Source organism: Lissotriton vulgaris, chromosome 4_1, assembly GCF_964263255.1.
Source record: "Lissotriton vulgaris chromosome 4_1, aLisVul1.2, whole genome shotgun sequence".
Classification (NCBI taxonomy): domain Eukaryota; kingdom Metazoa; phylum Chordata; class Amphibia; order Caudata; family Salamandridae; genus Lissotriton; species Lissotriton vulgaris.
Window position 1 is genome coordinate 702,812,170 of NC_141691.1, and position 24,957 is coordinate 702,837,126.

The 24,957-nt window shown below is 41.7% G+C and overlaps 1 protein-coding gene across 1 annotated transcript in view; it reads left to right on the forward strand.

The window, feature by feature from the left end:
- Positions 1-24,957, forward strand: part of BMP6 (bone morphogenetic protein 6) — a 508,375-nt gene that overhangs the window by 420,150 nt on the left and 63,268 nt on the right. Inside the window, exon 4 of the mRNA XM_086965002.1 lies at positions 3,915-4,112. Within this exon, the coding sequence (XP_086821128.1) occupies positions 3,915-4,112 (198 nt within the window). The remainder of the gene's footprint in view (positions 1-3,914; positions 4,113-24,957) is intronic.

A 24,957-nucleotide genomic window follows, 5' to 3' on the forward strand; every position in this document is an offset into this window, starting at 1 on the left:
CACTGTGTGCTGCCTAGTGCCTAGGCAAGCACCCTTGCGCAATAATGCAAGGGTGCCTGTTTTATGGGCAGGATCATTTCTGTGCAGGACGGGACACCTTCCTAAACAAAAACAATATTTAGAGGCATATACCTCTCTCGATGTGTGCTGCAGAATTAAGCACATATGGAAAGTGGAGGTTATGAGTAAAAATTAAGATATTTCTCCTGGTTCGCTCCTGCCGGGTAGGCACGCCATTCTGGAGCAAACCCAGGTTTACAAGTATTTATAAATCTGGATTTGCCCCAAAATACATCGGTGGATGCATGGAAACGCCAATGTTCCACCCATGTAACACCTTCCCGACACAAAGTAAACCGAGATAGCCCTATTCACTGCCCTGTGTTACTTTTTTTCCCCCAAACTATGCTAGGCTATATATAGTACTAGCTTTGCGTGGCTTAGTAAATGCCCAAAATTATTTTTCGTCTGGGCTTATGGCACAAAAATAATGCAGGTGTAATCAAAGGGGAATGAAACACTTATCCTGTGTGTTACCAGGGTCTGGAGTTCTGGTCGTCTTAAAAACCTTCATTCACGAATTAACCATGGGTGCGGTATATCTTGGTTCTCCGCTTGGTAGGTTATGTGAACAGCATCATCATCGGTCTTGGTTGTGCTTTCCTCCACCTGGAGGAAGACCGACTGGTATTTACAGTAGTGATTAGAAAAAGTGAGGGTGAGAGTGCAGTGTCATTAAAATTACCTTCATCTGTCGATTTTGGTTTTATTGGTTTTAAGCCATGCGGACTACTGTAACAGTCTGCTGATCTCCGCCAATGAGGCCTCGCTCAGCAGATTGCAGATTGTCCAGAACACGGCAGCACGATTGGTCCTTAATGTCCCTCTCAGGACTGCCTCTCGCCCTCTACTCTTGCAGCTTCACTGGCTCCCAATACAGCAACGGATAAGGTTCAAAGTTTGCTGTACCATCCATAAGGCGTTGTCTAATCTTTGTCCCACATATCTCTCTGAGAAATTTACACCATACCTACCTTTCAGGTCTCTCCGCTCGAGCTCCAAACATCTTCTTGTGGTCACCGAGTTAGGAAGGACAGATTAGGGGGAAAAGCCCTTTCCCATCTAGGCCCCCGCTATTGGAACGTGCTCCCTCTACATCTGAGACAATGCACTGACCATCTGCAATTTAGGAAGCTGCTCAAGACTACTCTTTTATGTCTCTGATTCAGCTGTAGTAGCACCACTTTCATGCTGCCCATCCGAAGCGCAGAGATACCCCTCTGGGGGTCGATTCAGGTGCTATATAAACAGATAAATAAATAAATTGTGTTGAGGATGGGGTAAAGGTAAAAGCAGGGTGGCAGTGCTGAAATAGAAGAGTTACTGTTCTATCACACCTGTTCAAAATCGTAGCTGGTCGACATGTTTCAACCCTTGGCTTTCTTCAGGACCAAGGGAATGCACATTGTTAGGTAGTAATGTGCAAGGGTAAGTTGTGCACTTACCCTATTTCTTAAGGGCGCCTGTTTGCACACTTAAGAGTTATAGATGAATTTGTGTCTAAAGCCCACTGACCCTCTTTCTGCAGTAGCCAATGAAGGTCCAGTGGAGATGGGTGCATCTTTGTGTGGCCATCGTGGGCCGCCTCAAGAGCATTGTGGATCCTGCACAGCAAGGCAGACACGTAGGTGAGCTGCCAGTCTGTGTTCTCCTCTGCACTGTTTCAATCTCATTCACTAACTCACTGGGATGCATCAGGTACTAGCGAGATCACTTTTATTTGGCAGTGGAGTTCCCAGCAATAGTCTGGGCCATTAACAGCCATTGCAAGTCTGCCACGAAACACGTTTGGGACTTTAAGAACCTTCTGTAACCTGCCCTGGTGATCTGCAGAACAATCATATTTACAGTGCTGAGACTACACTACTACAATCAGTGACAAACACCAGTATATCCAGCAGGTGCCAATTCCCCACAGCATAAAATGAATCATTAGCTGCAATATCGCCTCTTTAAAAGATTACCAGTGATGGATCTCCAGTTATATTTTGCCAATTGCCAACTATTATAATGTTTTTGTCAAAGCCTTATTCTGACTCTATCGCAATGTGCAACAAAGTGAACAATTTCAGACAGCACTTCAAAATCAACATGGCCTAATATAAATAGTTTTGCACTATACCCCCTCTAATAATATCCTTCAACGGTCAAATCTGCATTCATATGCATCCATCTAGCCATATCAAATCTAATTATTTTCTCAGTATACTACACTGCAAGTTGCCAAATGTATCTCTGGAGTTTGGGTCAAGCCGATGTCCTCCTTTCTTAAAGAAGAAAAAAACATTCTGTATGTTGTGGCAGTGTCCATTCCCCCTGCCATTCCATATCTTGTTTCTTATGCAGAAAGAGAAAGGTAAAGCAATTGCAACCTTGCTACCCATCGGATATATACTATGCTGGTATACTGGCACAGGCACATTTGTTTCCTTTATGTGGGAAACACATCTCTGTCAGAGCAAGTCCACACTGCATAACAGTGCATAAGAGGTCTGTGCTGGTCAGTTCAGCAAACTACTAAATCACTACTTTCCCAGAATCTAATTATTTTTATGAGGCGGGAGAGAGTTTTTTATTGGATTCAAAATACTGCCTATCGTTAGCAAATACTCTTTTCTCAGAGGACATCCTATGCTGATATGTGCTCAATCTCCATCTGGTGAACTACCGCTTCAACCAATGACTCTGAAGAGTTTTTTATTTGACCTTCACACACCCTACAGGTGTCCTGCTTCATCATCGGGTCTCATCCCGACCCCTATAAACTAGGATGGGCTCAACCATTTTCCAGGGAGCACTTTGGATATTTATCTCAGACGGAGTCTGATAATGAAGGAAAATATATAAAAATACCCAAAGACCACCCCAGTCTCTCTTTATTTTGTGTGCCTTTAGTATGGTTAAAATGTATGTTTGTGGGTGCTTGCACAGGATAAAGTCTCTTTTCACCCCAATGGAAGTTGACATAATTAGGCTACTATGGGGCTGGGGCTTTCATCAGGACCCTTGTAGATGCCTTGTAAGGTTATTTATGTTTCCTTAATGTTACGTCCATTTATGTCAGAGTCTTGGTAGGAAGATTGACATACAACATAAAACACAAAACCAGGCCTTCTTGCCTATACCTTTTGGTGGGCATATATTAATGGGGAACATCCTTTACGACGCGGATGTTACCCCGCGCTACCATTACGATGCGTCTCTTACAACGCAAGTCGTAACCACGACTTGCGCTGGAGGGCGCTCAAGGACAAGGAATAGTTCATTTACTATTCCAACACCTTCCCTACTATCCACGGAGACTGGTGTTGGAAAAGTAAATTAAACTATTCCTAAGTCCGCACCCTACAGCGCAAGTCGTGGTAACGACTTGCGTTGTAAAATACGCGTCGTAACGGTACGCGCGGTAATAGCCCGCGTCGTACCGTCATACATCGTATATTAATGCCCTTAATGGTAATGAAAAATACCCAACTAGGCTAGTCATGAGCATGCCCCTATAGTCAAATTCACTCCAAGGTACTGTGCTGCTGGTAATACCTATTTGCCCACTGAAATCCATGGGTAGATGCATGGGAAGGCCCATGCTCCACCCATGGAACACCATCTGAAAGCAGAGTAATGCAAGAAAGTGATTTGTGTTGCCTTGTGTTACCCTGGATTTACAAAGCCATGCAGAGCCACGCAAGGTGGCTTTGCGTGGCTTAGTAAATACCATTCATGGGCTTGCGTTGCCATACATCGCTGTGCGTGATGCTAAGGCAGCATAAGCCCTAGGTAAATCTGAGCCTGCATAGCAAATGTATTGACTGCCTTTGTGATAACGTTTTCTTCTCGTGTGCTCATCTTTCAAGGTCTCAACGCATATCCTAAAGAGGCTGGCTTGATAGGGAGAGATGGACCACATGACAAACAGCCATTCATGGTTGCCTTCTTTAAAGTGAGAGAGATTCACTTGAGGACAACACGATCAGCAGCAAGTAAGCGCAAGCAGCAGAATCGCAACCGTTCTACGCAGTCACAAGACGTTACAAGGGTCTCCAGCATTGCAGGTAATTTTACAGTCTTTGTCCAGAGTGCAGATTTGTGGCCATGCTCTATATCATCCTATTCACTAACTAGCTCTGGCTGAAATTGATCAAGTGTCTTGCAGGCACCAATGTTTGCTTATCTTTTTTGAATAAACTATTCAATTTACAAAATAATACCTTTTACAAAAGCCTCGCAGATTAGACATACTTAAGGTGTCAGAGGATAAAGGAACTATGCTCTGGTTTTCTGTTAGGATCCTTTGCAGGGACATGTGTTCATAATTTAGCATGGTTTCTCTATTTTCTTTCATTTTTAACGTACTTTGTGGTGACATTTGTTACTATAACCTTTAGGCTTTCAACATACTACCTTCCACAGCGTTTAGTGGAATGGAAACTGCAGTCCTATGATTTTTACGATCTTCATTTTCACTTTGAAATGGCAAATTTAATAGGGAATTGCCTCCACTTTGCCAATTGTTTTTCAAGCAAGTCTCTCAGGCAGGGGCAGCTCCTCCGCAATGGTGAGGAGTGTCACCCCACTGCCTCAGAGCCAGCAGCTGAAAAATAAAACCATATTTTATCATAGTCTTTTTTTAGCTGCTGGCTCAGCCAGCGTGTGTAGGGAGGGGCGGGCCGCAGCCATGAGACGGAGAGAGGAATGGTTGGTGCACTTCTTGGTGCGGATGTGTGTTTGGCCGGCCATCTTAGGCCGGCCCAACACACACATGCACACTTAGGTTTCTCCGACTCAGCTGTATTGCACAGCAGGGTGGGAGAAACAGCACAGGCTCTCTGTGCCTGAGCGAGCGTCAAACCAGCTCACTCAGGCCAATTCCATAGAATGAGAGCAGTGCGGGGATTGCAAAGGGAGTCTGTGGTGCTGTTGTACTGTCTGCTGGGACCAGGAAGAACAGAAAGACCAAGGCTCGATGCAGCCATCAGCTTAAGGTAAGTCTCTTTTTTAAAATTACTATTAAACATCACTGATGACATCATCCAGTGACTGTAAGTGTTTTAAAAACGTTTTTGAGTGTTAAATATATATACCAAGGTATATTGGTGAACTAGTGGGTAAATGAGTGCCAGTATGGATGATTCAATGGCTGTGTGACTGACTGTATAAGTGTGTGATTGGTGTCTCAGTGAATGTATAGGTGGGTGACTGGTTGTGTGAATGTCCGTATCAGTCAGCCAGTTGGTGTCAAAGTAGCTGTATTGGTGTGTGAGTGGGTGGGTGGCTGTATGGGTGAATGATTGGGTTGTCTGAGTACCTGTACTGGATAGATGTCTGGGTTTCAGTGTGGGTGAGTGAGGGGGTGTGTTAATGCCTGTATGAATGAGTGAGTGGGTGAGTCAGTGGCTGTATGGGTTAGTGATTGCATGTGTGATGGGCTGTGAGGGTGAGTGAGTGTGTGTATGGCTGTATGGGTGAGTGAGTGGATGTGTCAGTGGTATATGGGTGAGGAAGTGGGTATGTGCAAGGCAGTATAGGTTAGTCAAAGGGTTTACAAGTGACTGTATAAGTGAGTGAATGTGAGAATGGCTGTATAGGTGAGTGGGTACGTGTTAGTATCTAAGTGAATGGGTGTGTGTGTGACTATGGGTGAGTAAGTGGCTGTGTGACTGACTGTATGGGTAAGTGAGTAGGTGTGCGAGTAGCTCTATGGGTAACTGACTGAGTGTGTGAGTGGATATGTCAGCGGCTGTATTAGTCAGTGAGTGGGTGTATAAGTTGCAGTATAGGTGAGTGAGTGGATGCGTGTGTAGATCTATGAATCAGTGAGTGGGTCTGCAAGTACTGATATGGGTCTGTGAATGGGTTTGTGAATTGTTGTGTGGGAGTCGGTGTATGAAAGGTTCTATGGGGTGTGAGTGGGCATGTTAGACATTTTCTAGATAATGTCATCAGTGATGTCATTTGAGATGTTATCAGTGATGTAACTGACAATGTCATGAGTGATGTAATATGTGAGGTCATTAGCAGTGCATTGCAGGGCACAAGTTATAGTTAGCTAACCTAACTATAACTGCTGAATTTTACTGGTTTTGTATGAGGGAAGCCTGGGCCTAACTATAATGTCTCTGTAAACGTAGTTTTTTACAGTGAATTTCGAAGTTTTTTTTTACACCATTTACTAACTATAACTTCCCTGTAACCTTTGTTTTTTTTCAGTGAATTTTTATGCTTTTTTTAAATAGTAGTCACGTTTGCGGAGTGATGGAGAAAGGGGGCTGGGTCTCCCACCAGCTCTCAGGAATGTCGCTGTGTAGGACTTGTGTCCTAGGGAGTTTTGTATAAAGAAGTGCAGGAAGGGGCAGCCCCTCTCACCGAGCCAGTGATGGGCCCACGGGACCCAAACCCACAGGGCCAAATTAATCAAAAAGGGAAGGTGGCGCGACCCTTGTCCCTGAACCTCAAGAGGCCCTGGGGACCGCATCCCCAAGGCCAAAATTATATTAATAGGCAAGAAGAGCACACAGCTCCCCCTCCCTGAGTCTGTAGCAGCCCTGGAGACCACATTTGGGCTTTCATGTGCCTCCTACCCCAGAACGTAAGTCTTTGGACCCATGGGATGGGGCCCCCAGGCCAATAATGGCTTGGGTAGGATGGCCATGCACCTCCTCCCCTTTACTGAAAAAGAAGGCCCAAGGGAATGGGGTTCCCAGGCCCTGTAGAGGCTCCGGAGGGGGGGGACATATGCTCTACTCCACTAACATTAAGAATTTCATCCCTGGGGGATGTGGCCATAGACTACCCACACCCTTCGCCTTAATTAAATAAAAATGGTCCAGGGTAGGTTTCACAGGGCCGTAAAGGCTTGGGGAGGGAACAGTGCTCGGCCAAACTCACGCTGCACACAGCAGAAAGCTGTGCGCATTGGGGGTCACCTGCTTGTGGGGGGGTTGGTCGCAGAGACTGGTCACAAGCTAGGCGATGCGGCAAACGCCATGCTACGCACGCCGGAAGAAAACAAATGTTAAAAATCTAAAGGTATTGCGACATGTAATCCTTGGATCATCATTCTTTAGCTGGGAAAAATGCAAATAAACCTACTGCCTCTGAACCCCAAGAAAAAAGACTTTTGTTTGTATAAAAGTTAATACCATCAAAGTAAACAACACATTTGCAAGCTACACTATACTGTTACAAACTAACAAGGGAACACAGCTAAGAGGTGCAGCTACTGGAGTCCGCCGTTGGTTCTTTGTTATTGATTGAACATATTTGCAAGATTGAACCCAAGTTTATCTACTGTAGGCTCTTGTGTTGAGTGCATTCAATGTTCATGCGCAGCCCCAGGAGGGATCTGTTCGCTGGTTCTCCTAAAGCTGCACTACTTACAGAGCATACATTAACTCAGAAAGTCCACAAGTTCGTTTATTAGCAGTAGATAGCACACCTCGAAAGACATAAAGATTTTTCCACTGCTCTGCGTTTCCTAATTTGTGCTGGAGTCAGTGCAATTTCAGCCAAAACAGGTTCATGGACCCCTTCTGAGCTTGTTCCGATCATGAAGTTAGTTTACTTCATCAGATGTTTCACAGTGTAGCAGCACCGTTTGTAGTCAAAAAATGCCCTATAACTAAAAGTGGGCACGAACATTCCTTTTAGGGTTATTCCCTATGGCCAGGCAGAGCAGGTCCAGCAAAGAGCAGGGCAGTGTAACATCGAGCACCCCACCATATATATAGCATGTCCACATTAAAAAATCTTCTTTCAGCCAACCTTTGCCATTTGTCATGAGAATAGCTCAGGAGGAAGATGAGTTAAATGCCCACGCTAAATTTGTATCTGCTGCTATCAAATCTTAATGAGGTACAAACACTACTCTATCCATGGACATCCTTGACAAGGGATGGGGCTGGTCTCCTGATAAAAGGAGTTTGAGTGCTGGGAAATGAGACAGGCGTGGATTTATGAGAAATAATGAAAAGTTACTAGTTACAAGTACGAACGAATGTTATAATGAAGAGAATTAGAAGTAGCACAAAAAAGAGGAATGAACAGCAGAAATGAATGAGGGAAGGAATGAAATACATTTACATTTCTAATAGAACACAGGAAAAACAACATTCCTGTGATTTTTGTATCGAGAAAAAAGAGCAAAGTCTGATAACCACTGGTTGTTTTTATATTTTTTTTAAAACATTGGAAAACAGAGGGAAAAAAACTCCACCGTTATTTACAGCAAATAGAAACTGAAAACAGGAAAAGCCTATGTATAGATATGAGAAGTGGCAAACAGTACTTCCTCTAATCTCTTGAACGCTAGAAAGCATTGAGCAAGGCAGAAGACACACTGTGATTCCTACTGTCTAATTTACAGTCTCACATCTTAAAGAAGAGATAAAAGAATGCTGACCAATACTTGCAAGATTTTTATTTTAGAAGGCATGGAGTCAGCATTGCTGCTGTGTTCCCAGTCGAAACAAAACAATCACCAACTGGCTGGAAGTCTGTCAAGAATAGGGGGCCAGATGTACGACCATGTCATTTAGCAACTCGCAAATTGTGCTCAATTGCAAGTCGCAATTTGCGAGTCGCTAAATGACATGTACAACAGTGTCAGAGACACTGTTAGCGATTCAATATGGGATCGCAAATTGCATGCCTCATGCATATTAATGAGGCACTCGCAATCTGCTACCCCATTAGGAATGGCTGGCCCTCCCAGGTATGGTGGCCTGCTGGGCTCAGCAGACCTCCATGTCTGGGACTGCTTTTAAAAAAAGAAAAATGAAACGTTTTTGTTTCACTTTTTAAGGGCAGGTAGTGGTCCCTGGGACCACTTCCTGCCTCTAAAAAAAATATTTTACCATTCATTCACAAAGGGGAAGGGGTCTCCTGGGGACCCCTTCCCATTTGCGAGTGCTTTACCACCCTCTTGAAGAGGGCGGTAAATTGAAAGTGTTTTGCAAACTCTAAATGATGCACAGGGACCCAATAGCCTCTGCTATAAGTCGTCAGATTGGTACCACCAGAGAAGCATACGCCTATGTGTCCAAAGGTAGGAGGAAGCCTCACCCTCCTTCTTACTGGTGGGAATGATGGCAATCTGAGACACAATCAATAGCCAGTAATATTATTGTAAGTGCTTGATAGAAAATATCCGCTACAAGCCCCTACCTCAAGGGGCCCTAATCTCTTAGTGGTATCAGAAAGTCTCTGTCTCAAGAGAACTTTCCTAAGGGGACTACCAACAAGATTCACCCCTTGGATTCTGTCCATCTCCTCAAGTAAGCAGCCAGGGTACAGTGCCTGCATCTAATGGTGGGATGGACCAATAGAAGAGTTCTCAACCTTAGCTATGGATGTAGCTTCTGATACCCCTAATACTGAGGATAGTCCTTTGCACCAGTCTGGCAGCTAGTTGATCTCCCTGAGGCACACTTGGCATTCAGGCTGTCTCTGGGTGAGGATTTCTCAAACCTGAGATATCCCCTTTCCCAATTTATTCCATCCAGCTGATAGGATTCATCGTGAGCCGGCACATGGCCAGCCCCACCGTGCTGGACGTACTCTTCGTATCACCCAAGAGGCTTCACCTTGGATCGCCTTCTGGTAAGCCTTGAAGAACAGAAGCTACTATACCAGCCTCCTTCTCAATTTCAGGCCAAATTCACTTGTAATGGCACTGAGCATCAGCTCTAGTCTTTGTCTGAGCTTTGTCAAGCTTATGTTTCGGCTGGTTCTGGGGTTCCAGAGAATTTGCAAGGCCTCACTACCAGGTCAATTTCTTAGACGTGGGCAGAGTCAGAGGGGTGTCTCTACAGGAGATATGTTAAGCAGTCCCTTGTGTCACTCCTAATACTTTCCTCACACATTATAGATTGGAACTGAATAAAGATGATTCTTCGAGCTTTGCTGCATGAGTGTTACAAACTACAAACAATTATAAACAATCTGTTGTGAGTGAAATTGTTTATCTGAAATAATAGGGGTGATTTGGAAAATGTGCAGTTTTCATACTCGTTCTAACCGCTTCGGCTCTTCATTCCGGCCTCATTCATTAAATCGTGTTGTGATAGAAAAATCAACCCGGGGAAATAGCACGAGTTGTAGTGACAGAAATACCCTGAGGAGGGTGAAGATGTTATTGCACATTAATTGAGTGAAACTCATTCTGACGACTTTAGAGATATTAAACGAAAAAACCAAGGCAAATTAGAAAAACTATGACCACGTTTTGGCATAAGACAGGGAATGCAAATGAGGGAAACAGCCCCAAAGGAAGCAAGATTCCTGACTCAACCCGAAGGAGCAAAGGATTCTCAAGCTGCACATCAGTCACATTTCGCTGTTGAATGGCGGCAATCTGCCAATGATGTTGTTTGCGAGTGTACTGTTGCCGGAAATAAATATTGCTTATCTATTAGAGCGTCATGGAGCCGTAAAAAAATCCTTCCTGTTGGCGTGCTTGTGTCTGTGTGCAAAATATTATCTCTCCAAGGCATTCCTAGTTTTGCACGCCAACTTGAGTGTTTTGCAGATAGACATATTTGGGACATAACAATAGGGACATTTTGTACACAGTCTCAAGTGCATGATTCATGCCTTTTACGGTTTTCTGAATTAATTTAGTGAATTTGGAGGCTAATGAATTCCAGAAATGTATTGCTTTTTGAAATACTTGCTCATTGTAACAGCTTGCATTTTACAAAGGTTTCATTAAATATGTGCCTAGGAAACCCGTTTACGACCAGGCGCTTCCTCTGTTTGGTGCTCGATATCTTTTTGGTTATATTAACACGGACTTTGTTGCCAAGGAAGCAGTGGCTAACTTTCCTCGGTGTGAAAATGAACGCACAGAGACATCCCTAGTCCGAGATGGACCGGGCTGGCCCGAATCATCAGCTGGCAGGTGGCATTGCACTGCCCAACAGCTATGATGAAAGTTATTCCTTCCCAAGAGCTGGAAACTGGCAGTGTAAGAAGATCTATGCAGGCACTTTTCACAACTCTCTTTCCCTGTTCCACCAAACACACTTCAAGCTGAACCTGCGCTTTTGTTCTTGATCTCGCACCAGAGCAACTGCAATTATGAATTCCTTGGGGGTAGGTTAAAAGCGTGCTCATACCGCCACCTAGTGTCAACTAAAAAACGTGAACCGATAACAATAGGCATTATCTGTACAATTATTATTTTAAGTGCGTGATAGAAAATGTCCGCGTACAATATTGGCGACATTTGAACATTTCTGTTTATCCAACTCATAAACGAAAATAACATTCATGGGAGAAATTGTTTCCCGCGTTTTAAAAGCAGAGGTCGATGGAGAGCATTTAATTTGAATTCAATTAGGAGCTTCGTACTGTATCTAGTTTTGATTCTTCGGATCTCCACCAAAGACTGATAACCTGTCTGTTTGTAAAAGGGAGGGGATATATAGGGGTTGTGGGGAGGTTAAGCAGGAAAGGTGGAGGCAGAGAGAAGATGGCTCAGAATATTGACAGCATAGGGCTCTATTTAGAACGTTTTTTTTTTGCCTGCCTGTGCTCACCGTGTGCTGTAAGCAATATTTTCTTTTAATTTCAAAAGATTGTATTAGAATTTTTTTTTACATATACAGTACAGAGACAGTGAAAGCAATACTGGTCTCGTTATAACGCCGTTGCGGTTACAGTTGGCTTAGCAAAATTCAGTCTTGATTTATGGACTCAGGATTGGCTGCATTTTAGCTCTTCAAATGGGATGTTTGCACAGGGAAATTACGCCAGCAAATCCTAGGTGGGTGTGCCTGGGTCCACTAGCAAAGGCTGGTTCACAGTTGCAAGCTCTCAAGTTTGGTGGCATTCACCAAACATTTGCAGAACGTCTTGTAAGTGCCCAAGGACTGCAAAAACAGGGTACTATAACCAGACACCCCAATTTACTGTTTGGACCCTGGTAATCCAGATGGAACTTCACAGGTCGGATGGACCTTTGCCGCCGTGTTGCATATGGAGCAAGGACAAAGGCATACATCATAAATATCATTGACTGTCTGGGACAGTATTTTCAGTCAATGATGAGAAGTTGTAGAAGATCCAAAAAACATTATTTATCTTTAAAGGATTAGTATGGTTCTTCTCGTCTTCATTCCAGTTAGTCCATATTTGGATTAGTCACTAATCCTACCCTAATTTAGAGAACCCATGAAGAGTTTTTTTCCAGAAAAGAGCAAGTTTTTTGGAGCATAGATAAGTCTTGATCTTCCCATAAAGGGTCGTTCTGGAAACTCAGCCGAGCACACACAGCTGCAGTAGCAACCGTTAAAATATCAGTGATAGTGGAGTGATGGTTGCAGGAGCATTAAACAAGAAGAATCAGGACGGAAGAAACTAAAGGCACTGTCAGCAGTAGCATCCAGGAACGATGAGAAAAAAAGGCTTCAGGACAGAAGTAAAACAACCTCCAATTTCCCATTACATCTTCTCTAACTAGGAGCCCTCACATATAATAGAAAATCACACACTGATGTAACAAAAATTAGTGTGTGTGACGCTCATCCAACGAAGACCGCTCATCTGATGGTGTGTCAACATCTGTTGCTTCTCCTCCCTATTCCAATGATAAACATTCACACCAACATTTAGTTAAGCAAGTGTTGCAACTTTTGAAACATGAAGGAAAGTTCTCATGCGAACCTTCTTACCTAAGCTAATAGCTGATTTCAAAGCCCTATTGTGAATACAAAGGGCTTGTTAACTGCAATGAAAGAAATCTATCAACGATGTCCTGATTAAGCTTACAAAAATATCTACATTTTTCTTCATTCTAACAGTCTGTTCATTATCAATTTACAGCAAAGTTCATTGTTCAAGGAAGATGATCTAATATAGTGTGATAAAGCAAAAGAACGTAATCTTGAAGTCAGCACATTCTCTTCCAAGAAGCTGGTTCTAGGCAAAATTCTAAATAAATGCCTACTTAACTGTGAGCAAGAGTCGAGAGAAAATATGGCTTGGGACTAGTTGTAGAAGCACATTAAGAATGATAGCCTACTACAGTTGTCTTTTTCACTTTATTTTCCTACACATTGAAAGCGAACACATTTTCCCTATGTGTGTTTTAGTTGTGCATTCTTTTAGCAGAGTTAAAATACATTTTAACGTGATTCTTTACATGTTTAAATCGGACACATTTTCCCTACGTGTTATTTTTCTATGCGAAGTCTTTTCCGCAAAGGTTTAAACGCATTCTAAGGTGCAATTCTAATATGGTGTGCAAGTCAAAATTTGCTTTTAAAATGTATTTCTTACAAGCTCCCCCTCTGAACTCGCAGGTGAAGTTACTCCTTTTACGGACAACTATAAATGCACATTCAGAGTTGGGATAGGGAGGGAACACCACACAATTGGTAAGGGGGGTATATTGAAGGAAAAATACTTCTATCCCTTTCCACCATAAGGAGGAGAAACATAAGAAGTTTTCAAGTGTAAATGCACCTTAGACTCACATTTCGGAATACTGAATAGTATATTGAAAGGTATATCCCTGTGACCCTGCTTATTCATCTTTCTATCTTGAGAATACATTGAGTCCTGCTGTTGAATTACACAAGCTTGGGAGTCAAAGACCTCATTCTATGCAAGGCTTGAGACTCCAGGGGGGAAACATCCTTTACAACGCAACTTTTACCACGCAGTGCTTTTACATTGTAACTTTTACAACGCAAACCATTACAACGCATTGCGCTGGGGGGCGCTCTAGGATAGGGAATAGATTTAATTTACTATCCAACACCTTCCCTACTATCCACGGGGACTGGAGTTGGAATAGTAAATTAAACTATTCACTATTCAGCACCCCTCACCACTATGCGTTGTAAAGGCATGCGTTGTAAAAGTTGCGATGTAAAAGCCTCCAGGGTGTGCTTTTATCCATGACTGAGAATACATAGGCCACTTGCAGATATGAAAAGTGGGATTCAAGGCTCCACTGTGGAGGTCTCGAGAGTATCATTAACAAATTATGGAAGTACGAACCCGAGATCATTGATGAATGATCTTGCAACATGGAGGTGACTTGCAGATCTCACATCTAAGAAGAGCAGAGAGCTCTTTTATTTTAGGCAGTGTGCCAATGGAACTGCTAATCCACTGGATTTGGATCAGAAACATAATGTTATGCCCTTGGACAACTCGTAGAGTTCAGGAAATATGATTTCACTGTGTATTTGTTTACCCTATAAGGGTTTGTTAGGCTTGGGTCAATGCAGAGACAGGTGTGGTAGTTGCTTACAACAATAACACTACTGAATAAACTGCTTAATAATGTACTAAACTAAATACATGAACCCAAAAGAAAATGAAAAATCTTGCACATACCAAATACAGGTGTTCTGACCTTCATTCTGTTTTCCATTCAGATCACATTGCTTGCTCTTCCTTCAGTAAGATTAGGGGATTAAACAGGAAAGCCATGGATATATATTTTAACCTTTAAGTCGTAAAGACTTGACTGTTTGGAATGCTAGAACACTAAATATGTGCAGTTATAATTGTTCATGCATTGTACAAAGGGAAATCGTGTAAAATTGCATGAGCTCAGGCTTGGTCAATACACATGTTGCATCTAGGTTAATAAATAATAAAATCAATGTATATGCTAAACATGTATCGCTTTGGTAGGGTAGGCAGCAATATAAAACCAGAACATTTGAAATAAACCAATACTTTCTATATGTAGGCTAATACATGTAAGATAAAAATGTGATGTTAACCGTGTGAATAGTTATGCATTTAAGGAGCTGCGATGCTGGCCATTGGAGAGCACATGCTAATGGGTGGCCTCTTTCAGTGAACAGTGCAAACTGGCAAGCAGGGAGCCATTGGGAAGTATAAATATTTTGTTGTGTATAGTCCAAGTTTGGATGGTCTCCAATTAGTATGAGACTCTAATCCAATCTCAAGCTGGAAGAGAGGTTCCACCATATTGAAGAAGACAAATGTTTATCATCAGGATTGGAGGTACATTTGAGCCTTAGGTAGGGTGACCCTTCTAGGGATGACCACACCTTGTTTAAGATAAGTATTCTTCAAAGGAGCTAGAGGCTAAATAATGCTTAGAGCTACATCCGTCTAGGTATTACTCATCTCACTGCCAAATCACAATAAGGGGGAAAACTAGTAAAATGTGTATACAAAATAAAAGGGTGGACAGTGACCATGAACATCAACAGATATAACGAGGACAGGATTAGGTTCCATCATGCTGTATTTGTGCTCTATCATCCACCTCTGTGATATCATTGTAAGGATAAAATCCATAAAAATCGAAATTTAATACAACATTTCTTTTTTTTAAAGTAAAAAATCCATGACCACCTGCGAAATTCTGTCATCCATTACACTTACAGATCCCTGTTGTTCTTTTATTTTGGCAACAGTTTGGGTGGTCTCTAATTCAGAGGGACCCTGTCGTGTGCAAGGAGAGGTTAGCTTTGGTAGCTATGGCTCAAGTAATGAGCTTTCCTTAGAGAACATATGTTTAAAGCATTTAGCGTCACCAAAATTCAACTAAAGTAAAAAAAATGCATTTCTTAAAAAAATAAAAATGTAATTGTACTGATTAAAATAACATCAAAATGACATAGCAGATAGAAATAAATTGTGGGACATCATGAGACTTACAGGAGTGGATTCACCCCTATTGTATGTGTTAAAAAGTCTTCACCAAGACTCAAATATAAGAGTACGCTATTCCCAGTCAAGGGGCCAGACTCCCCCATCCAAGTTACCTGTGGGGTGAGACAAGGCTGTATCCTGGCACCATTTTTTTTCTTTTTTTAAATTAATGCCCTTGACTCCTTTATAATAGGCTATACCCCTGATGTCCTAAAAATTGGTTCGCGCCCAGTCCCTGTTTTATTCTACGTGGATGATTCTCTCCTCCTGGCCCACACCACAAATGGTCTGCAAGCTCTTTTAGATGGGTTTTATAGTTTTATGCAGGGATTAAACCTCAAGGTAAACATTGATAAATTACACATTTTAACATGCTGGAGAAAGACCACCCGCTCAAAGTTGTTTTTTAGTGACTATAAACCAATGAAGAAAACATTGGATTTTAGATATTCAAGCATTCTTTTTAGCGCCAATATGAAGTGGGACCGTCTGATTCTTCAAAACTCCCAGTCTTTGGAGGTGGCCTGCGAATCCTTGTTTAAATTCGCAAAAAAATTAGGATACTATCCCCCAATAGAACTGATAATGCTATGCAGAAGGAAATGCTTGTCGGTTGGTACATACGGTACGGAAGTCTGGGGACATACACCAGTAAAGACCCTTGAGGTAGCAGAAAACAATTTTTTTGCAAGGCTCTTAGGAATTCCCAGATATACACCAAACTTTATTATTCATAAAGAAATGGGCCTTGATTTTATAGAAGATAAGGTAGGCTTGGCAACTATTTTGTTGTGGGTTAAAATCTGGTTGACTCTGAAACTAAACGTCACTCGGGGAATATTAGAGGATTGTCTGAAACAGACTAACATGCTAGACAGCCCTTGGATCAAGTATATAAAAACACACTTCATGATTTAGGATTAACTAGTGCTTTTGAGAATACTAGCGAGATTAGCTCACTCATGAAGGCTCTGGTAAAGGAACCTTATTTATTATGGATAAAGACACCAGAACACTGATTTTATTTACCCCGCCTCCAAATAAAAATGATTCACTTCCTGATGGCTTTCCCCATCACTGGAAAATGATTTGCTTAATTACCCTGCTGCATATTTGATTCAGTGTCCATACAGTCCACCAAAAACGTTATGTTATTCTGCACTTTATACTCAGGTTTTAGAACCCGATATTTACGCCCATTGTTAGTAGGGAAATGTTTTTAAACTCATCAAGAAGGTTTACTGTTTTTACAACACTGTGAATCTCTTGCAATCTTACTGTGATTGAATAGGAACCCGATAAAGCCTATCTGGTCACCGATTCAACAATTGTACCTTCTAAATTAGTCTCTTTTTCGGAGTTGAAATGCCCATTGAATGAATTGTCCTTCACGGTACTAAGGGCCAGATATACAAAGGTTTTTTGCAGTTCTTAATGGCCTGAATAACAATGTTGGGCGATTAAGAAATGCTAAACAGCCTTTTCCAATGTGCAAAGACTTAAAAGAATCGCAAAATATGATTTTTACCCAGTAGAATTCGCATTTTGCAAATCCCTATGTACCAAATCGCATATAGGGATTTCTGATTTCTTAGCACATGTACAAAGCATTTCTTAAATGCAAAATGAGCATTTATGAATTGTAATTACCATTGTCTCAAAGTCGATGGTAACCATGTGCAATAAAAAAAAAACACCCCAAGATGCTTTTTTAAAAGTGCAGCAGAGCGAACAAGTGCCCATAGGGCATACGTGTGCTCTACATGTGCACCCCTATTTTTGGGGTGCACTACAGGGGTTCTTATACCTATAGCCCTCCTTCTTTGGGATAGCATTTCCAAAATAGCAATTTCCTAATAGGAAATCGCTATTTTGGAAATGTAAAACCGACCCGTTGGTACAAATGGCATGGTACTTCCTAATTGTGATTTCCTAAAAACAATTCCTTCTCTGAATTAATCACTGTTAGGAAATCAGTCATTTCATACAAATCATTTTGCATTTCCTAAATAGAGAATCCTATGGAGTCGCTGTTTAGGAAATGCAGAAACGCATTTTCATACATCTGACCCTAATGCATTTGCAGCAGAAGGGAACTCATCCGCAATTAATGCAAAAGAGATGAAAATGTGATTATAAATTACTGAGGTGAAGCATTATTGGAAATGAACGATGGATGTGGGGATTGGAGTCGAAAAGAGTTTAATTAGTACCTAATGTGTGTCTACATAAGTTAAAAGCTGCAAGCCCAAATCGATCATGGCGGCACAGCTGTACCACAATATCTAACACAATCGGCATCCTGCTTCGTGCAAGAAGCATCATTGCACCACAACCCTTTGAAGGTTGCAAGAAGTTGAAGTAGCCGGAAACACAGGGCCGGCGCTGGGAATGGGCAGTGTGGGCCTCTGCCCAGGGCACCGCAGTCAGCCCTTCAACTTGGGGCCTCGCACCAATGCGACACAGTCAGTCCACAGCATGAAAGGTGCCACCTTGCAAGTTCCCCACCTTAGAGGGCCCCCTCCCCTGGCCTCACTGCTATGGTGTTCAGAGACAAACCCGAGAGTGGGGGACAGTCCCAGTTGCATGAAGGAACTTTCCTCAGTTAAATCCTGCAACTAGGTCTCCTCCCCCCACCCACGCAGAGGCACAGTGGGAAAACTATTACCCGGCTGTTTAGCTCCCAGGCAGTCCCTTAACCTTCTCTGGAGATAAGCAGTCCTCACACCTTCAGCCCTTTATGAGCTCTTAAGAGGTGCTTGTAGGTGGCTGAGAGAGAGGGGCTGCAGCTTCAGGAGAAGGGGCATCTATTTAGATGCAGACATCCCTGAATGGGGCCAAGTCTATGCAAATTAGAGGGGCCTCGCACATTCCCCTTCTGCTCAGGGCCCCAAGAATCCTCGAACCGGCCCTGCTGACTCAACAGTAGCAGGAGGCGTCATTTGTGGCCGGAGCCATCTGCGGCATTAGACCGCCATTTTAGGAAACTGATGACATTTGTTTGAGAGAAGGGAGTCAGCATGGCAAGAGCTACATCTGAGGCAGATTGCGTTCCTTCACCTGACAGCAATAGGGAAGGAATAGTCATTGATAGGCTTTGGGCAAATGACCTAGTTGCCAAATATTCACGAATCAATCGATGTCTGATTGCAATAGAGTGAAGATGGGACATGAAGACAGAGCAAATTCAACATGTGGTATTGTTTATCTGTTAAATGTAATAAATAAGCCTAGCTATAATAGAAAAGGGTACTTGGGGGGGACTTCAGGGTGGCCTGAATTTCCGTTTCGTTTGCCTACCCTTACTTCCACTGCCTTCAGCTTTTGCTGCTCAGAAATAATCATGGTGTACTGTTCTAAAATGCTTAAAACCTGCCTTCCAGCCAGGCTCTGTTCCTTATCTGCCTGAACATCACGTGCTCTTTCTGCCTCTCATATCTAATCGTCATCTTATTTCCCTCGCCCACACACAGTCCCATAATCTCACTGCAAACCCAGCCTCGTGCACTATGAAAAATGCGTTATCAGAGAGCTTCTTGTGGTGTGTGGACTTTTAGCAGTTCTTTCATCCAAATATCGCCATCATGCACTTCTCGTAAATTATAAGAATTTTTTATGGCAAATACCTTCTATCTGTGACATCATGGAACACCATGGAGCACTCTTCCATTTATTGAAGTTCATAGGATTATAATTAATAATAACTTTGCTTTACCGTAGACACGGTAAAACATTAAATCCCACTCTGTTTTTTTCCACCATCTGGACAGTGGACTGTACTTTTATACTTGTGTAGAGTTTATGTGTGTTAGTTTTGAAGATTAGATTTAATAACACTGGGCTTATTCTATTTATTGCGGCTATTGTCACGACCCCGCCACCCCCTTATATTTTAGCCTCCATTATTTTGCAGCTGTGGTGATGAAATGCATGATGGATGCTAAGCTCCAGCAGTCCCAGTTTTTGCAATCAGAAAAATAACTTAAAACAAGTCATCTTTACTTACCTTACTCCATTTCTAACAGAGTAAGGGACACAATGTATTGGTCCAGTGATGGAAATTAGGGTCGTACCTCTTCAAAGTTGAAAATCACACATGGGGCATGATTGCGAAATTTACTTTTGCTTGATTTTATGCCAGTCTGCCACTCCCCAACATGAGCACAATATTAAACAGTTGAAAACTTACTATAAAGGGATAAATAAAAATGTTGCTGTGTATCAGGGTGTGGACACATCAATGGGGAATATCTCCTTAAAATGAGTGTGGGAAATATTCAAAGAAAGTGACATACCTATAAAATAAGTCATGCTGCAGGAAGGGAAATTGATAATAGGAAATACCTGCTACTACTAAAGTAGTTTTATAAACCAGGCAGGTTAATAGTTACACCTCTAAGCCTTGGAGTAATTGCACAGCACACTTAGCCTCACTACTGGTACTGCAATGGAATCATTCATTAATAATGAACTGATGTAGGACATAACACTACTAGGACAAAGAAAATACTGACTACGTAGGCTCGCCACTGGAACTGCAATGGAATCACTCAATAACGGATGCAGGAAATATCACTACCACGACAAATGAAATTCAGACCATGTGAAATAAAACCTAAAAATAACAAAAGCCACTCAAAGCCACTGCCATCACAATACCAACTCATCCGCACAGGAGGGCCACCATACAAATGAAGTTAATGTCATTTAAAAATGAATAGTATAACACAATAAGTTGTAAATGTGACATGTTCTGTGAATCCCAATACAACACATTCCAGAAGCTGTATGAAGAAAGAATATACAAATGTTGCACCAACATCCGAAAATTACTTTGCAAAGCTTATGCAAAAAGATACAAAAATCTGTGGGAAAGGTAATTAAAAACTTCCAGACACAAAATGGTCCTAGCACACAGGTTCACCGGTGGAACTGCAATGGAATCACTCAAAAATGTATTCATGCAGGAAACAACACTACTACGACAAAGGAAATACAGATCATGTGAAATAAAAGGTCAAAATACCAGCAGTCAGACAGAGCTTTTGCCATCACAAAACCAATTCATCCCCACAGGAGTTCCACCATACAAATGAAGTTAAGGTTACTTAAAAATAAATAGAATAACACAGTCAGTTAAAAAAGTGTTGTGCTCTGTCAATCCCAATAAAACACATGCCAGAAACCGTATGAAAATAAAAAAATACAAATATTAGACCAATACCCATAAAAACAATGCTAAAGAAATAAAAACAAGCTGCAGAAAAGGCAATTAAAGCATCCATACACACAATGGCCAATCTAAAGTGGGCGGGGATTATTGAGAATATCTCCGTTACACTGCACCCCAGAGCTGGTAATCCTCAAACCAGCAACTAACACAGAGTTCAGCACCAAAATAAAGTCAGTCACAAGCACAACAACTTTTTCAAAGTGACAGGGTCAGGGTTTGTCCACTGCCCGTTATCCTGAGGAATATCTACTAGAGTAGGAGAGAATGGATATAGAATCAACCACTCATTTGACTTTTCCTGAAGAAGGAGCATTGGTAAGATACATGTTCCATCCACAAGTGATCCTGGACATGCTTAAAGAATAAGAAAAGCAGCTAACCTCACTAACAGCCTGCTTCAAAGCCACACCTGCACGGGATTCACTGTACATCCTAGCCACTGGACAATGAAAGTAAAGTATGGCATGTTACAGGTCAGCAAGTCCAGGTCTTGCACCAATAACTGAGATGCATTGCCAATTATATGCAACAAAATCTCACCAGGCTGCAGTCACAGCAGGTCCAGGAATGATTGGCGAGGTAGTTCTTGCAGTAGCAGCCACTACTAACCATGGGTGGTAAGGCGGGGGGTCAAAGAGGGGGGAATAAAACAAATAAAAATAAGCGACTTACCTGGGTCCTGCCAGATGCTGTCACCTCTGCACCATCTCCTCTGCTCTGTAAAAGGAAGCTCCAGCTTCCCAGAATCCCCTGTCCAATTAGTCTGAGAGCCGTACTGCAGCCTGGTGGGGAAGATGCAAAGTGCAGTGCAGTTTGACAGGGCATCCTGGGCCGGTCAAACTGTCATGAACACTTTAGAGTGTACTGTACACTCCTCCCCTGCCCCCTGCACCTGCCAGCCTGGCCCACACCCAAGCAGGAAGAAAAACTAAAATGATAATACCATTAGTTAATATCGTTTTAGTTTTTCTTTTTACACTGCTCGTAGAGCAGTGGGGCGACGCTCCTCCACCTTAGCGGAGAAGCCACCCCAGTTTCCCATGGTGCTTGGTGGGTTCAACAGCATCAATGTGGCACTTCAACAAACCTAATCAGACTGCACACAACCTAACTCCTTGCTATGACTGTGAATCTTCTCCATTTCTACACGCCTCACTCCACCTCCCCAGATGTTGTGTTCGAGATCACTATCCATACAACATATGCCATCACCCACTGCCCCAGTTCTCTTCTGCTTCTGGAGTTGTCTGGCCTGCTTCCATTGTTGCCATGCCCTCTGATAATCCTCTGTAAAAAATGACTTTTCAAAGATTTTCATTTTTGATTTGTCTTTTTTGATCATAGAAAGTACTTTTGCTTAGGTAGCTATTGCTGATCCAGACCAAATTTTTCTGCATTACCTTTTTAACAATGGCAGATAGGTTGCAGTGATGTTGTAATAGTTCAGGAACCATGAGACCTATTTACTTAATTTTTGTGTCAAAACATGAGTTTTGGGGAGTAAGTAGTCCTATAAAGACAGAAAAAACCTCCTCAAATCAACCCTTCCGCCATTTTCCAAAATAGCGACTATTATAGAGGAAGAAGAGATATATATAGAAAAGAAAAAAATAATAATGGTTTTTAATCTTTTTATGTATACACCAAACAATGTTTATGATCTAAATATGAAAAAAATCATGTTTATCGTTCATGTTTTAGACACATTTTCATAGTTCACTTTATTTATTTGTTTTGGCAATCAATCATGCTACATTTTAAGAATGTTGAACATTTCAGAAAAGCATCTCGACAGAGACATCTTTTGTAGCACAGGTTTAGCAAGTACATGTATGCGTAAGTTGTGAGGGCAGAAGCTTTATAAATTTGGTAAGTTTTAGTACATATCAATATCTTCCCAACCAAATTCACACAGATCTTTCTAAACATATGTATGATCCAAAACATTTATACATCTTCTGATCAAGTAGAACCCTCTTTTAATGTGTCCACACACAGTATAGGACGTTGGTGGAAAGTCACTTAGTGGCACCGATCTCGTGAGTCACTGTACGGAAGTTCGTCAAATGTGTGACAGTCAGAACTTGTTTTCCTACGTGCACAAGGTATTTTTCTATGTCTTTAAAGTCACATTCTTCTCCTGCCTCAGAAAATCCTTTTATAAACTTCACAGGTTCAGCATTTAAAGCTCCAAGTTTTGTTCCAATTGTGCTCCCAGTGTCATCACTTGTAAGATTATGTGTATTGAACACTGGTCATCTCTGGGTCAAGTTTCTTGTATAGAATATGAAGCAGAATTAAGTGTTTTTTCTTGCCTGTTCTATAACGTATCCATAACTGTGACAATCCTTGACATATACACATTGCAACAAATCTAAGTAGAGCAAAAACAACATCTGTTTCATTAGACAGTGCAATGATTTGATTGGAACCATTTCCAACAGCCCACTCAACATGTGGTACAACGTGAAGGTCAGCTTCCTCCAGTTCGCTGTCAAGTTCTAGAACAATATGACCTTTACCTTTTGAACATATCTCAGCAGGCACCAATTCCTCATCAACAATCATTCCACTTGCAATAATTGGAAATTAAGTGTTTACTGAAGCACCAACAATGTTTTGATGAGTTAACATCTCCAAGTTAATCTTGTTCACGGTTCATGACCATAATTTATCAAGTTGCACTGGTATAGCTTTCCAATTTTTGATGTAGGCAAGTTCAAATGTTCCACTTGTATGCATTCATCTGATTCTCTCACGTTCTTTGACAGATAGTTTAAGATATCTGTCAAAGACAATGTGCAGTTCTTGCAAGGTGCACAATTACTTTTATATCTGTAGAACAGTCTGAATGACCTTTCCGATGTTTTGCATGGATGAAATCCTGACCATTCGCAATTGTGACATATAGTCCACAACAACAGCAGTTTTTACTGAGGACACCTTTTTGAATTGACATTTTTCTGGTGAAAGGTTTTTCTGAGCTTATGCACAAGTTTGTGCGTCACTAGTTTGGTTGCAGCATCTACATCAAATGATGCATTTGTTAGAAGGAGATCATGCAAGAGAATGTCCTTGATAAATTCACCCTTTTTCTCTCTCTGTGTGCTTGCAAAAGTTACTTTTTTTGGAACCTGTTTTGTAGTGGCTGATTGGACGGAACTCTTCCTATGGCAAATAAAGCGTGAAAGTTTAACTTTAGTGATTATGTCAAACAGTTTTTTCTCTTTCAATAGAAATCTCTCTTGCTTCAGTTCTGAGTATAGTTTCGATCCATGTTCCAGGACATCTAGTAGATGTGCCTTTATATGATCATCCACATATTGTTTGGTTGTGAAGTTGTGTAGTTGCACAGGCTCAGTCCTTTCAAAGGGGTTTCCTGGCTGCTGCAGGAAATGAAGAAGGCTATCAACATCTTCGTGGTGAGGAACAGTTTCATGATGGTCCACTCACTTTGAATGTTTCATCTCTCTGAAAACATTGCAAATAGAAAAGACTTCATAGTAAATTAGCTGCAGTTGAGCAACATATTCACTTTCATGTGTCTAATCAACAATTCCCTTGGAGTTTTTTTGTAATCTCTGGATCCTCTATTCCAGTTTCATATCTGTAGCCACACTATTGAACCTTCCCTCGCTGTCTAACACCACAAAATGTATTTGGATGAATTTTCCTTGGAGGTATGGTTTTTCCACCTCTATCTTCTTCACTCTTTTCCTATACCAGGACCCATATCTCAGGTAGTTTAGGAAATCAAATTCAGGAAACACAGTAATTAATGACTCCACATTCTTCACATGCAGCTCCCAGTCCCCTTCCCATTCAGCATGTACCAACTAGAGCTATCATGTGTAAAACACTTCCCCAGTACTTTCAAAGTTCAGAATTTTCTTCACATTCTTTGACAAACTCTACAAACTTGGTTTTCAGGTTTCTGATTTTGAACTGAGTGTATTGAACATTGCCTAGCTTTGCCATATGTCTTTTGAATGAAATGCACCCAGTGCCTCGTTCACTTT